This window comes from Mustela erminea, chromosome 18 (genome assembly GCF_009829155.1).
Source record: "Mustela erminea isolate mMusErm1 chromosome 18, mMusErm1.Pri, whole genome shotgun sequence".
Classification (NCBI taxonomy): domain Eukaryota; kingdom Metazoa; phylum Chordata; class Mammalia; order Carnivora; family Mustelidae; genus Mustela; species Mustela erminea.
The window spans coordinates 44,766,422-44,781,892 of NC_045631.1; the positions used below are offsets into that span (position 1 = coordinate 44,766,422).

General features: G+C 39.8%; 1 protein-coding gene across 2 annotated transcripts in view; it reads right to left on the bottom strand.

The window, feature by feature from the left end:
• NSF (N-ethylmaleimide sensitive factor, vesicle fusing ATPase) overlaps positions 1–15,471 on the bottom strand; it is a 150,629-nt gene that overhangs the window by 28,403 nt on the left and 106,755 nt on the right. For both annotated transcript variants that reach the window (XM_032320088.1, XM_032320087.1), the window contains exons 16-17: positions 2,975–3,041; positions 722–801 (exon numbers count right to left, since the gene is read on the bottom strand). In XM_032320088.1, the coding sequence (XP_032175979.1) occupies positions 722–801; positions 2,975–3,041 (147 nt within the window). The remainder of the gene's footprint in view (positions 1–721; positions 802–2,974; positions 3,042–15,471) is intronic.

The window sequence follows — 15,471 nt, forward strand, 5'->3', positions numbered from 1 at the left end:
TCTGTCTTTGGCATTTCTCAAAGGTTACAGCACACAAAATCAGTCAAGAGAATTTGTGCCTTGTATCATAGCCAAACATGCTCCGGCAGCCTCTACATAATTAACATATTTAACCAATCCTCATAGATGACTTTTAAATGTGTTAAGTTATCAAAATCACCAGTCTCCAGTAGCCACATCAATAAAAATGCAACCACATGAATGGAGATCCTGGCTATGAACTCCTTCCTCAAAAGTGCCACATGACCCAAGAGACATAATTCAAGCTTAACTGTAAATACTTTTTAAAAGAAAAGAAAAAAGAAAAATCTGCCTACAAGAAGTAAATACCCCCAAATACAATTTCTTGGGAAAATCTATCAAATGACAAAATGACAAATGACAAATGGGAATGTATATTCAATCCGTTCTACGTGAATATCATGATCTCTCATGGGAGATGGAGGTGGCCAGGGATGTGTAAAACCCTGGGGAATTTAGAGAACAACAAAAACAGAACTCACTAATCAAAACTAGGATTTTGAGATCTTCAGGAAGGAAACTTCTCTGTTAAGAAAATCATTTACCTTAAAACAGAAATCCAGGCCAGATGACTTAGCCCAAGGCCCTCAGCAACAGAATTTTAGGTTTATGGCTGCTTGCTTACTTAGCAGCTTGTTTGCCCCATTATATGCAATCTACTGGGAAAATTCTGTGAAAATGTTTCGTATGTTATTTTTACCTGAGGAGGTGCCTTTTTGAGTAGCACGAGAAGAGCCTGTAATACCAGATTAGAAAATCGAGGGCCAATCGGAACATAATCTGGAAGAGAAACATTATTATGTTTTAGGGATTCAATACACACATGCACATATTCCAAACATTCAAATTACCTGCATCAAGAGTAAACATCGTCCTTACTTAGGCAACTAATAATAATTAGAAAAATAGTATCTCCAATAACTGGAATGCTTAAAACATTACTTAAGAACTCTCATCTGTAAATCTTTTGAAAAAGCTTCGAAATATCCATTTTGAATTCAGGTAGACATTGTTGTCTAATACTCAGAGATAGTTTTTTTTTGTTTGTTTTGGTTTTTTTTTTGTCTTTTTTTAAGGAAGAAAACAACCAGGTGTACTTGCTAACCATTTCCAAGAAATTACTGCAGAGCCTGGTAATACAGTAAGCTCAGAGGCAACAAAACATACTAGAAAACGAGTAAGGGGGAAATGGTAATTAATAATGAAAGTACGGTACTTCAGTATAACCGGTATGATGGTAGAGTCACTAAGACTGGTCCTCAGATGGTCCAGAACAGAGAATGTTCTAAAACTTTCTGTTAAACTTCTACTAAACCTTCAAGACTCCGCATAAACGGCCCCTCGCCAACTTTCTCTGCATACTGCATATATACGCACCCCGGCCTGTGCCTAGAACTACCTTCAGGCACCAGCCCTCTGAAGTCCAAAATGATCTTTCCCTTTTTTGAACATCCAGAACACACAGCACATTCTACTTAGCAGTAATTTTCACCGATGGCGGCTACAACAGCAGCATGTCACTTATTTTTTCCAAGACCCTAATAATTCCAGCACAGCAGAAAGGGCTCAGCTTACTTGTGGAATCGATAAACAAACAAGTACAGATAGTAACTATTCATACAAGTGAAAATATACTCAGAGGGCACACATTCCTGACACAGTAGTGTTGCTATGACCACACATCTCAATTGTGTTTAGATAAAGGAATTTACACAGAGCTATGAGTTTGTGCTTAAAAGCTTTTAAAGAAATAATCCTATAAACTGGGTTGAAATGTATCAAAAATAGCAGACCAAAAACCCCAGGTCACTAGATGAAACTATCACATAGTTTCTAAGACCTCAGATTCACCTTATTATACACAGGGACATCTTTGCCCTGTAACAAACATTGCCTTAAGAAACAAGAGAATAAATAACAGAGGACCTAAAGCAAGTCTGAATATCGTGAGGAAAATGTGGTAAGAACAGTTAACTTGAAATCATTCCTACACCACTTTGGACAGCTTAAGAACAGATCACTCAGGTGTTGGGTAGTATTTTCAGAAGTTGATGAAGTCACCATGTGTGTTCAATTTCAATACAGCATCCTGAGTCACTATTATAATGCGTTTATCCCAGATTTATCTAATTTTTGCAATGAAATAAAATGTAAGGAACAACACTTTTCTGGCATTTACTGGGAGATGATACCTCGTGAGCTGCATGCAGGGACAGTCTTATTATTCATCTTTGTATCGGGTAGCAGTGCATTTCAGGACAAGAGATGGTTAATCGATATTTTAAAAAAAATTTTTTAAATCACTGTAGAGCACTTGTAACTTTCAGAATGTCTTCAACACTGTTATCATGTTTGTCTGTGCAGTTCATCTAAGGGATAAGTAAGGAAGGGAATCTAGTTTCTGTTTTTATAAAACAGGTACACTTGATTTCACTGCAAAAATTAGATAAATCTGGAATGAATGCATCGTAACAGGGGCTTGTTCTTATAAAACAGAGACTGAGGTCCCAGGGAACTTGCCACTTCTTCCAAGTGTTATTTCATTCCATTCATAAGCCCTTCTTCCCTTAGTTCTGTCAAAGTTCTTAAGCAGAAACTCTGGGGTACAGGCAGCTCAGAGGTACTAAATAGCAAATACATCCATCAGTGGAAATTATTAATCATTTATTACATGGCAGAGAGCTCTGTGGAAAAAAGAAAATAATACGAGGTATGGGTCCTGATGTTAGAGCAGTTTATGATGGAGTTAGAGTCACACATATTTAACATGAATTCCGTCCCTGACTCCAGATAGAACCGATAACATAATTCCTTATAAAACAAAGAAAAGTGTTTCTGTTGCTCTCTATAAATACCTGTTATTTTTCTCTTGCAATTGCTGAGACATTAGTGTAATGAAGCCAACATAGTACAATGGCGAAAGTTAAGTACAATGGTGAAAGTTAAGACTCACCGAGCAGCCTCTCAATGTCGTCCACAACCACACAACTAAGCTGGGATTTATATGCATCATCAAAGATCTGGAAGAAAGTAAAAACCATTTATTATCTCACGGCTCTCCATGATTATGACAAGTTCCAAGAAGATAAAATTTAGTTAATTCTTGAGCAATGCCTAAACAAAGCCCAGTGTAACACCAGTATTTCAGACTCTACGATACTAGAATTTAGCAGATAATAGAATTTGAGAGCTAAGAGTTCTTACAACCTAAAAGTGAGGAAATTGAGGACCAAAGCAGTTAAATGACTTGGTCAAGAGGATACAACTGGACCTTAGCTGAGCCAGAAGAAGGGTGATGCTGTTTTCAGCCCTGTCAGCTGGATGTGTCACACACACCTGGGCAGGGGGAGGGGCAGGTGGTCATTAACCAATGGACAAATCCCATCAAGTGTATCACAGTGATCTCTCCTATGTCTGGAGTGTGACTTCAGTGTTGTGACTCAAGAGCTAGATGGAGCCACAAGGGATGGGTAGAATAAAACTGTATGTTGTTTTATTATCGGTAAGAATTGTGGCCCTGGGGCACCTCGGTGGCTCAGTGGGTTAAGGCCTCTGCCTTCAGCTCAGGTCATGATCCCGGCGTCCTGGGATGGAGCCCAGCATCCGGCTCCCTGCTCGGCGGGGAGCCTGCTTCCCCCTGTCCCTCTGCCTGCCTCTCCGCCTACTTGTGATCTCTGTCAAATAAATAAAATCTTAAAAAAAAAAGAATTGTGGCCCAGTTATACTTTCAGAGCACCCCATGAATATCAATGGTAAGAATTAATTTCCGCATCCCAGCCCAGTCTCTCTGGTTGATAAATAACCTCAGTGCACCAAGATGGGAACCACCCTTCCACCCATCTGGCTCGGGGTGGCATAATATTCCTTAGTGGCTATCTTTTCTTTTTTTTTATTTTAATTTTATTTTTTCAGTCTTCCAAGATTCATTGTTTATGTACCACACCCAGCTGCGGTTATATTTGAACCATAAATAATTAAGCACGAGGCACAGAAATAAAGTAAATCAAGTTTTCACTATTAATATTTTTCATATTATTTTTTTTAAGATTTTATTTATTTATTTGACAGAGAGAGATCACAAGTAAGCAGAGAAGCAGGCAGAGAGGGGGGAAGCAGGTTCCCCACTGAGCAGAGCCTGATGCGGGGGGGCTCGATTCCAGGACCCTGAGATCATGACCTGAGCCGAAGGCAGAGGCTTAACCCACTGAGCCACCCAGGCGCCCCTCATATTAAATTTAAAGACAACTTGTGTATACTTGGTCTTGAAAGTATTTGTAACAATTAAGGAAATGTACCGCATCAAGATTAATAGATTAGCCTTACTAGTTCAACTTAAAATGGGCCATGGAATAATTCATTTTGATAAACTTTTATGTTGGAAGGTAAAAGATAAATAGCCTTACAAACAGTAGAAATAATCTAAGATTCACCATATTTATATTATTGGTTGTATTTTAATTTATTACTAAACAAATATTACTTTGAAACTCAATTTTTTGTTAGACAACTGAAGTACTTCACAGAGAAAATTAAACATTTTAAATGTGTAAATATAGTTTAACATATTTAAAGAAATTAAAGTTGTAAGTCCCCTTTTAAGGAACTTCTAAATTTCACTAGACCTACAAATAGAATGAGAGATGTCGGGGTGCCCAGGTGGCCCCGTTAAGTGTCTGCCTTTGGCTCAGGTCAGGATCCCAGAGTCCTGGGACCGAGCCCCTCACTGCATCGGGCTCCCTGCTCAGCAGAAAGCCTGCTTCTCCCTCTCCCACTCCCCCTGCTTGTATCTCCTCTCTCGCTCTCTCTCAAATACATAAAATCTTCAGAAAAAGAGAGAGAAAGAGATGTAATTCGACTTTATAAAAGTTTGTTTACTTTTGTGTTAAAAAACTAGGTCTCATAACAAAATCTTAATATGTTGACTTTTCATTTTCTAAACCTTAAATTAGCTATGCGTGGTCTTTTTTATGCTCAAAAGTCACCCTCAAAGATGCAAAATAAAAACATGGAAAAACGAATCAACTCATGTTGGCAATCCAGATAGTAAGTTCCTCCCAACACCCTATCGGCTCTGTAAGGCAGGCATTGTCTTCCTCAGTGCTACGTATTCAATGTCTGACAGCGCACTGGTGTTAATACATGTTCCCGAGATGCTGGAATGCAAGAAAGCCTCTGGTGCTTTCCTTTGCACCATCCCCTTTACCCTCAGTCACTACCCCATACTACGTTAAAATCCCACTTACCCTTTCATCTTCGGCTACCTGTCTCTCCCACTGGATTGTGAGGTGGATAAAAACTTGATTCATGTCATCTCAGGGACCCAGCACAGAACAGTATTTATACTTGCCCAGTGAATTCAGTGGTTGAAACAACACAAGTTCTGATTTCATCTGGCCATAAACCACTGTCTCTGTTCTGCTATGGTATAGCATTTTGTATACTGCGTACATATTAAGGATTCATTACATTCTTCCTTGTATTATACTAGAATATAAGCAGTCTGAAGGCAAGTACTATCTTAATTATCTCTGTATCCTCCTATCACTTAATAGAATACCTTACCAGAAAGTAATCAATAAATATTGACTGTAAGAACACATATGCATTTTATTTTGTTTTTTAAAGATTTTATTTATTTGAGAGCGAGAGAGAGAGTGCACAAGTAGCAGGAGGGGAAGAGGGAGAGGCAGACTCCCCACTGAACAGGGGGCCCACCAGCAGGGCTTGATCCCAGGACCCTGAGATCATGAATGACCTAAGCCCAAGGCAGATACTGAGCCGATGGAGCCACGCAGGCGCCCCATAAATATGCATTTTACCATCAAGCAGAAATATCGAGTGAGTAGTTGGAGACATATGACTAAAGTCAGGGTATGGAGCTCACCCTCAGGGCAGTAACTGTTGAAACCAGGTAGGAGGATGAGACCTTGAGGAGAAATAGCAGAGGTAAAAGAGTAACAGGCTAAGTACCAAATCTTAGAGTGTTACTCTATGCGTTCATCTGACGAACATTTTCAAATTCTTATTGTATATCAAGCATCAATGAGGGCAATGGAGAGACTAATGAATGAGGCAGATATGATCATACTTCCATAAAGCTTGGAGTGGGGGAAGCAGGTCACAGGAAACCATAATAAAGCACGACACTACTGTGCTGGAGGAAACTTGAGATGTGTTGGTAGTATACACAACAGAGCTGTGGTAGTCCTGAGGGATACCCACGCATGTGCTGGTTCTCTCTCTCTCTCTCTCTCTCGCATGTGGTAGGATTATCATTCCCCACCCCCTCTCAAGACAGGGGTGACTATGGGGCTTGCTTCAGCTAATGAACTATGACTGAATACATACCACTTTCTAAAAGGAGCTTTAGTGCTACTGCATGATTCACCATATTCCCCTCATCCTGCCTTGGCTGTCACGATCTCACATGTGAGAGGGAGCTTCTGTTATGTGTTAGGGTGAGTCTGAGAAGCTATAAGGAGCAGAGCTCCTCCTCTGGGCTATGACGGACATGTAGGATGAGCAAGAAATTAACTTTGTTATGTTAAACCACTGAGATTTGGGAGTTGCTCATTATTGCAGCATAACTTAGCCTATCCTAACTGACATGGAGGATTACATAGTCAACGACAGTATCCTAAATTTAGGAAGTGGCATTTAAGCTGAGATCTGAAGGATAAACTATCAGTGGAAAATGGGGAAGAAAATGTTCTAAGCAGAGCGAGAATATTAGGAGGCTTGGAGTGAGAAAATTCAGGAACTGACATATAGTCAAGAAGAATTAAAATGAAGAGGAGTGTGGTATGTGTGGGGAATGGTAGATGAGAGAAGAGGTGACAGAAGAACCTGGAACTGGAGGGTCTTACAAATTTCACACCAGTTGAAATTTTATTATAAAGGCAATAAAAAGCCACTAATTTTAAACAATGGATCACCATATCAGCTTTATGATTTAGAAACACTTTTGTGGCTGATATATAGAAAAGCATCAGAGGGGAGCAATCATTTTTTAATACTGTAGAACTCCAGGAGAAAGACAATGGTGATCTGGAAGTGGGAAGGGGAGTGGGTGTTCTGATAAATGGATGGATTCTAGAGATATTCAGGAGGCAGAACTGAAGAACCAAGAACTACATGAATGGGTTTGGTCATGAGGAAGAAACTAGAGTTGAGGGTTCCTTCTGGTTTGACTACTGACATAGAGGACAGGAGAGATGCTGGTTTGGGAATGGATCATGAGTATGGAAAGAGAGAGGAAAGAGGAGCTCTTTACCTCTCTCTGTACCACTACCAAACCCCGCTCCCAAAATAGGGAAGAAAAACAGGACATTTATTTCAGCTTCTTGATACATAATGATCAAGCTTTGAGTTGGTGAATCCAAGACAGGAGAAAAGTTTAGAAACAATTTCACTGTAGTTCTTGGTTCTGTTTTTTTTTGTTGTTGTTGTTTTTTTTTTATAAGACTGGACCAAGATAGCAGTCAACATGGTATTGTATAAACTCTGGTGATATCAAGGAGTCACTTTTCAGAACGCTCGCTCTTCAAATCATTTTTCGGAATTCTGCTAAAGGCTCTATGCAAGCATATGATTCTGTGTGTCAGGCTGTACTAGCGTGGATTAGAGCCACAGGGGCCGGGACACAGAGGCCTGGCTATCCACAGTACTCCATTTTTCCCGAGTCAACCCTTCTCCCTCCTCGAGAACAGTACAGAGTTTCTACCACTCCAGAAACTCAGGACGTTACTGGGGTCAAAACTGATGCTAAACTGTCCACTGTCTCACCAGTTTACGTCTGACACTGAGTTCACCAAGCATTACAAATCACTTCATAGCTGACTGCATGATTTACCTATAAGATTTGAGAAGAAAAGTACCTATGGCAGTCATTTAATGTAGGTTTGGTTTTTTTTTTTTTTAACAGCTCTTAATGTACTAATTACTATCATGAGGAGAGGAGCACTCAGGGCTCCCTTAACAACCTACTAACCATGACAAAGGCTGTGCGATTCCAGTTGTAACTTGACCAGTTTCAGTTGACAGGTCAACTGAAACTCCTTTGGGTAGCGACTTGACTCTAATTTAAATACACACACCCCTTTCACTTCTTACACATGTATTTCTTTACCTCACCTAGTCACTAGTGTAATGTAAGGTCACCACTCTTCCTCTGAATCCTTGTTTTCAGCCCACTCCTCAGCCCCTTCTGCTCCTCACTCCCGGGGCCCAGCCCTAGTCCGATGTTCACTGAGGGGACACTCAGACTTGATGGCCAAGTACATGTGATTAGCTGCCAGGTGAATCTCTAAGTGAGAGATTTACACAGTGACCTGGGGAGTTCTACCGTACCTCTAGATAGCTAAACGCAAAAAGGAGGAGAGGTACCAGAAAGAAAGATGCAGAAAAAATACAATTGTACAAACTGCCCGCTCTGATGTGCCAAACCTGCCCCTCCTAAGAGCGCCCGGCACAGAGAGAGCCAGCTCCTGATCGAATGACGCCGAAGGACAGTTAGGCAGGCTGGCTGCAGCTGGAGCTGGGGGCTGTACATTGAAGACTCTTTAAAAATTAAATTTAAAAATTTAATTTTTACAAAATTTACTTAAAAATTAATTTAGATCCTCTTATTTAGTAAGATAAATGTATGCCACTTAAGACTTTCTTGTTGAGGAGGTTATCCGTTGGGGATCAGGTAAGTAGTTATCATGCAAACCCAGACACCTGAAAGGGGGCCGCTGTTAATAATCATTCTGGAACAACAGGCAAAAACCAGGACTGCTCAGACAAATTGGAATGTCTGGTCACCTAAGTTCTATCGGGCTGCTTCCTGTAGGGCAGGTAAAATGATCAGTATAGATAGTCTCAGGGCCTGGGGAGAAGTCTGAAAGAGAAGGCTAAAGAAGAAGAATCCGAAGAACTAAAGGAAGAAAAAGTGGGTGAAAGAGTGGCCCCAGTGAACATGGACATAATGAGAGGTCTATTCTAGAAGATGAATAGTATCTCTAGAACACACAGAATCCCACAGTCTATTTCTGCTCTCTGGTACCACCTCTCCTGTGCAAAGGTAGGTATTAGGTCACAGGAGACAAACTGAAACGGAGGAGCCTGAGCTGAAGGCGAGAACATGCCGGCTGCACTATGCACACTCTGTGCAAAGGGAGGTGCGGGGCTCCTGCCACACAGGGGCTGGGGCAGGTCTGAATATGGCCCTCAAGGACACTGCAAGCGCTCCAGACACCAAGCCCACTCCTGGAATCTACAGACAAGCCGGGAGCCACCTGTGTGCACGGGAGGGGCAGCAGCTGCCGATTCTGGAGTCTACGTGAATACAAATGGGAACGCGCCAGCATTCGCTCCATGTTAATTCCAGCCTTTCAGAATCACAAACCACAGCAAAGCGTGTTCTAAGTGGATTCCATCCTCCATTTTCTATAACCTCATTAGTGCTCTGAGGTAGGTGAAGCCAAATTCTCGGGTTCTTCTGGGGCTGAAAGAGTTCATCTCAGTTCTGAAGTGGTTGGCGTGAAGTACTTAGTAGGAATCTGATGACAGTACGAATCTGATGACTTAGAAAATCCCTAATGCAGTAAATCTGTCAGCAATTAGTTGAAAGCATACCCTAATCATATTTGGTAGCATATAAAAACGTAAATGAGCAAATTCAAATCGGTGCTATCAGTAATAATCTCTAGTTTCTAAAAATAACTTGGGAGTAGACCAAGCAAACATTAGCTGTCTTCTAATGAAACTGCCTCAGGAAGTGGACCTAAACTTTTGGCAAAGTACTAAAGCTTCCTGGAATGACCTTAAAATCCTTCATTTGTTCTTCCTGCTTTTCAGGAAAAATTCCTTCATTTTTCACATAACACAAACCCCAAAGTAGGATATTCTTAATAATATAAAAAGTCACAAAGTCTGAAAGTTCTCCTAAAGGTTGCACCATCCTCCTTTGTGTGCCAAAGAGATATAAACGCCAGAAGACAAAGTGTATTAAACAAAACAACACGCGCCCACCCCCCACCCCCCCAGTCATACGGGGACCAGTAGTCACTTCCGGAGTGTCCACTTGTCTCAGTTAATACATGCACAAACTTCGACAAATCAGCTACATGATATATTAGGATGTTAACCAAAAACATCCAAATTCTGTTGCTTAGTAACTGCTGTCAAAAGATCCAATTTCCAGCTCTGCTCTTTGTATGGACTAAACCATGAAAAGAGGAGGATTAGGCACCATGATTCTGTTCTGTACAGACTACAATTTGCAGTGGGATTTACAGGAGGATATTCAAAGAAGATTATTTCCTTCTTGCAAAGCTAGTGGAAAGGAAAATTTCTTCCATTAATTTTCAGTCCTTTAAAAACAAGACTATATTATGTTATTAATGGGTATAGTTTTATAGATCACGGATATTCCTACTTAATTTTGTTCAAACAGTTCAGACACATCGGATTGTTCTATTTCATCTCTGTACTGATTGTGTACTCAGGAAGCATCAAGATTCGGTCATTAGTTAAAATCAAACTCTACTGTTTTGTTCATGTAATGCCACTAATAGAACTAGTAAAATAGATTTTTTAAAAATGGCACTAATAGAACTAGTAAAATAGATTTTTAAAAAATACACTTTGTGAATATGGATAAAAGAACTAAAATTTAAAAATAGAATGGAGCTGGGAAACAAACATAAAATGGGAGAGAAGAAGATCTGTAAACACTTCAAACATCTTAATGGAACATATGGTATCTCCACCCTGCCCACCCCCCAATGTGAGGATAATGGCAGTGTTGAGGAGTTCATCCAAGGAGAAAGGATTTATTAAGCAAATTAAGAGAAGTACAAGGTAAAATTTAAATTAATTGAAAATAAACTACTTTCATGTATTTTAGCATCACCCATATGTGAACAAGAAGCAATAGCTTAATTACAATTAAATCTAAGATACTCATTAATGCAAGCTGAATGACCCTCTCTACTAACAAAAACTCTTCCCTCTTGGTTTAAGTAATAAAATGGTACATAAAGATGCTCGTTCTATGAGGCAACAAATCAGACCACCTCTCTTTAACAAAAATTAATGTGCTAAAGTTATATGAAACTATCATATTTCTGAGTATCACGAACTATTGCCACTACAAAACACTTAAAAAATCTTTTAACTCGAGCACTTAGTCATTAAAATGTAGCTGAAGAAATAATTTTAAATGCTAATCTATTGCCTCTCGAATTGGCAAGAAATATTTTAATAAATTATTAAAAGATTTTATTTTTAAGGCATCTCTACACCCAACACGGAGTTTGAACCCACAACCCCGAGATCAAGAGGTACATGCTCCACTGACTGAGCCAGCCAGGTGCCCTTGCAAAAAAAATATTTTAATAACATCAAGTGTCAGTGAGAGTCCAAGGCAATGGACACTCACATGATGGGATTGTGAGTATAAACTGGTATAACTTTTCGAAGATGTAGACTGTAGAAATCAGCAGTATTTTTACATAAGAGTTTTGATACCAATATTTATCAAAAATCTTCAAAATATTAATGTTTTTAACTTTAGCAAACCTAATTCTGTAGGAAATGTATATACAGTAATAATGATATGTAAAAATAACCACTACACTTTATTGAGCTCATATGATATCCCAAGGCACTGCATGATACTTTACATAGATTGTCATCTCACTTAATTCTGAATATTATCTTCATTTCATAGGAGACATAACAGAGGCTTATAGGTTAAGTGACTGCAAGACCTGGTAAGTGTGGTGGAGCTGGGACACAAAGACAGATCTATTTGAGACCTAAGCCCAAGTTCTCAGTCCTTAAAATATGATGCTACTCTTAGAAAGAAAAACCTAGTAAGGGGGCACACCTGGGTGGCTCAGTGGGTTAAAGCCTCTGCCTTCGGCTCAGGTCATGATGCCAGGGTCCTGGGATTGAGCCCGGCATTGGGCTCTCTGCTCAGCGGGGAGCCTGCTTCCTCCTCTCTCTCTCTCTCTGCCTACTTGTGATCTCTGTCTGTCAAATGAAATAAATAAACAAATCCTTAAAAAAAGAAAGAAAAATCTATTAAGAAAATGGGGAGTAGTGATTTCCCAAGGTTCTACAGAATATTATATTGAATCGTGAAAAAACCTGGAAACAAACTGAATGCAAAGGGGGAATGTTTAAACAAATATTATACAGCTATTAATATAATACTGAGATACATTTTAATGACACCAAAAAAAAAACCCATAATATATTAAGTGAAAAAAGCAGGTTTAAAACGGTATATCCAATGTGATCCCCAATGTGTGTGTGTGTGTGTGTGTGTGTGTGAGTGTGTGTATCTGAGTACAGAAGAAAACTGAAGAACAAATATAGACTCCTTTTTTTTTTCCTTCTGTGTGTTCTTTTTGTGTGTGTGTGATTAGAAAAGCTGCATCTTTGGGGAAGAGCAGCATTTAAAAGGAAAAAAATGTCTTTCCAGAATTGATTAAAAAAAAAAAAAAAGTACAAATTATTTGTGTTCTGAAAAAAAAAAAAAAGAAAAAATATCTTCCCATGCTAACACTAGAAATGAAGGGAAGAGAGCAGCAGTGGGAGGTAGACTAGAAGTACTGAGGAGCGGCATTTATATTTCATTTTCAAAAGCAGCTTGGAAGACTTAGCACCTTTAGACTGGTTTGAGCCCGCAGGCTTTTGTCAACCTATCATTAGGCAACAATGTGAAAACTATTTGCAGGGAAAGATTTTGCAATATTTCTAATATATTTCTAAGACACCTATGCTTCATTCTTTTCTCTGCTCCTGTATGTACTTTAGTTTCAGGGGATAACATTTTTTTTTTTCTTCCAGAGAAAATAAAAAAGTCTAATACAAATTTATTATACCGGTGACATGGAAATAATTTTTGTAACTTTAAGGGTGCATGGATGATGCAGACAGTGAATCATGAATCAGAACAATTTTGAATAAGCTTGTATAGACACTTATTTTTCTATTCCTTAGCCTTCCACTCCTCTAAAACTCTACCTTGAAAGGCTTTAACAATTTAAAGATTAAATCATAAGTTATTAAGCCATTAATTTAACCATTTAAGCCTCTAAACCCAGCACATATTACCTTCCCCCCTCAAGTCAATTTGCAAGAGATTAAAATAATAAAAATGATAATATCTCACACTTGCAAAGCAGCTTTGATCTGGAGGAGCCTAAAGTGCTTTTTTAAAACTTTATAGAAAAACTAGGACCATTCCACCCACATCTCCGAGTACATCTGAGGTAGCAGCTGGCAGCTGGGGAAAAGCAATGGAGTAATTTACCATCTGCAAAGGAGACGACTACTTCAGAACACGTACGAGGAATGGATGGGGTTATGGAAATACGAACAGAATTAGCTGGTCAATTAAATGCTACATTCGATGGCTACAGATTCCAAGGGCTATTATTTAAAGTTTCACCATAAGAAGTTGTTTAGGTTCCCTTTAGAGGGGGAGAAAAAAACCCCAAAAAAACAAAGAAAAGCCACCCCCACCTACATTAGGGAAGTTACTGGTTCTAGTGATTCTGTCTAGATATTCCCCAGGAGAGCTACTACTGGTTTCACCCCAGACACAGAATAAACGGACTATGATATTTAAGTTCTTTTTCTGTCTGGCAACATTTCCCTCTCTTTCACACTAACTTCAAAGACTTTCACACAGAATATTTACCTTTTTTCAAAGGTTTTATTTTCTTTTGAGCGGGAGCAAGTAAGAGAGAGAGCACAAGCAGGAGGCGGCGCAGAGGGAGAGAGAGAGGGATGAGCGGACTCCCCACTGGCCGGGGAGCCTGGGATCATGACCTGAGCCAAAGGCAGACGCTTAACCAACTGAGCCATCAGGCGCCCCACAGAATATTTACCTTGATGCTACAGTGCACAGGACACGAATCCTGGTTCAAGCTCGGGCCCCCTCCATCCATTTCAAGCATGCTACAAGAACAATCTTCTGCCATCTCACCAAACAAGAAGCTAGCCTCTCAAACTTATATTTTTTGGGAAACTACTTCTTTTAAAATATCATCTTTCCTCTGCAGTCTCTTCCCTTAAAAAAAAAAAAAAAAAGAACTAAAGTCACTGTACCCTCCATCTTTATAAAGTGGGGGCCCAAGAGCAAGTTTAAAGAACTCTGGAGTTGTCTTTATAGGCAGCACCTCAATCCTCAAAGTTCTTTTCTTGGATTCTGATTCTCATAGCTAAGAAAGATCAAGCATGAAAAAATCAGATTTAAGTAAAAGAAATACTTCAACTAGATACAAAAAAAAAAAAAAAAAAATTTCTTCACTGCCTGGGAGTATACCAAATCAGAGTATCACTGGGAACACAAGCCTCCAAGGGACATGAAACGGTCACTACATTTTCATCAGTGACTTTGGTTGTTTTTAAAGAGCAGCCACTTACTATCCTAGAAGCCATACACGGCATTTGTTTGAATGTAGGAGAGATGGACCAGAGGGTCTTAGAGTCCTTTCAGCTCTAAGATTCTATTCTCTGTTGCTCTTTCACTGATGGTTCAAAGCAGCTGCATTAAGAAGGTGACACACGGCACTCAGAGAAAGGAAAAAGGATGAGGACTGCACTAACTTGCCAAGCAGACTCTGACGGTCCTAATAGACCACCATCCCTTTGTAGGGGTTTTGAGACTATCTTTCCAATGATGTACCTCCGTTCTTTCCCAAACTATGTAGTCAACCTAATTGACCCCAAACACTGTGATTCTGTACACTGATTAAAAAAAAAAATCCTAGGGGCACCTGGGTGGCTCAGTGGGTTAAAGCCTCTGCCTTTGGCTCAGGTCATGATCCCAGGGTCCTGGGATCGAGCCCGGCGTTAGGCTCTCTGCTCAGCAGAGAGTCTGCTTCCCCCTCTCTCTCTGCCTGCCTCTCTGCCTACGTGTGATCTCTGTCTGTCAAATAAATAAAATCTTTAAAAAAAAAAATCCTAAATGAATTTGTTCCACTCAAATACTTTTATTTTTAAAGATTTTATTTATTTATTTGACAGAGAGAGAGAGAACGTGAACAAGGGGAGGAGCAAAGGGAGAGATCCAAGAAGACTCTGCACTGAGAGCAGAGCCCAACGCAGGGCTCAATCCCAGGACCCTGAGATCGTGACCTGAGCAGAAATCAAGAATGGGATGCTCAATTGACTGAGCCATCCAAGGGCCCCTCTATTCAAATACTTTTAACTTGATCTTTCTTTCAGTTGAGTCAATACAAACCTAAGAAATAAAAATTAACTGTAATATGTATTAAACAAAACAAAATTTGGGGGCGGCTGGGTGGCTCAGTTAGTTATGCATCTGCCTTCGGCTCAGGTCATGATCTTAGGATCCCAGGATCGAGCCCCAAACCAGGCTTCCTATTGTGCAGGGAGTCTGATTCTCCCTTTCTGTCTGCCCCTCCCCACACTCATGCTCTCTCT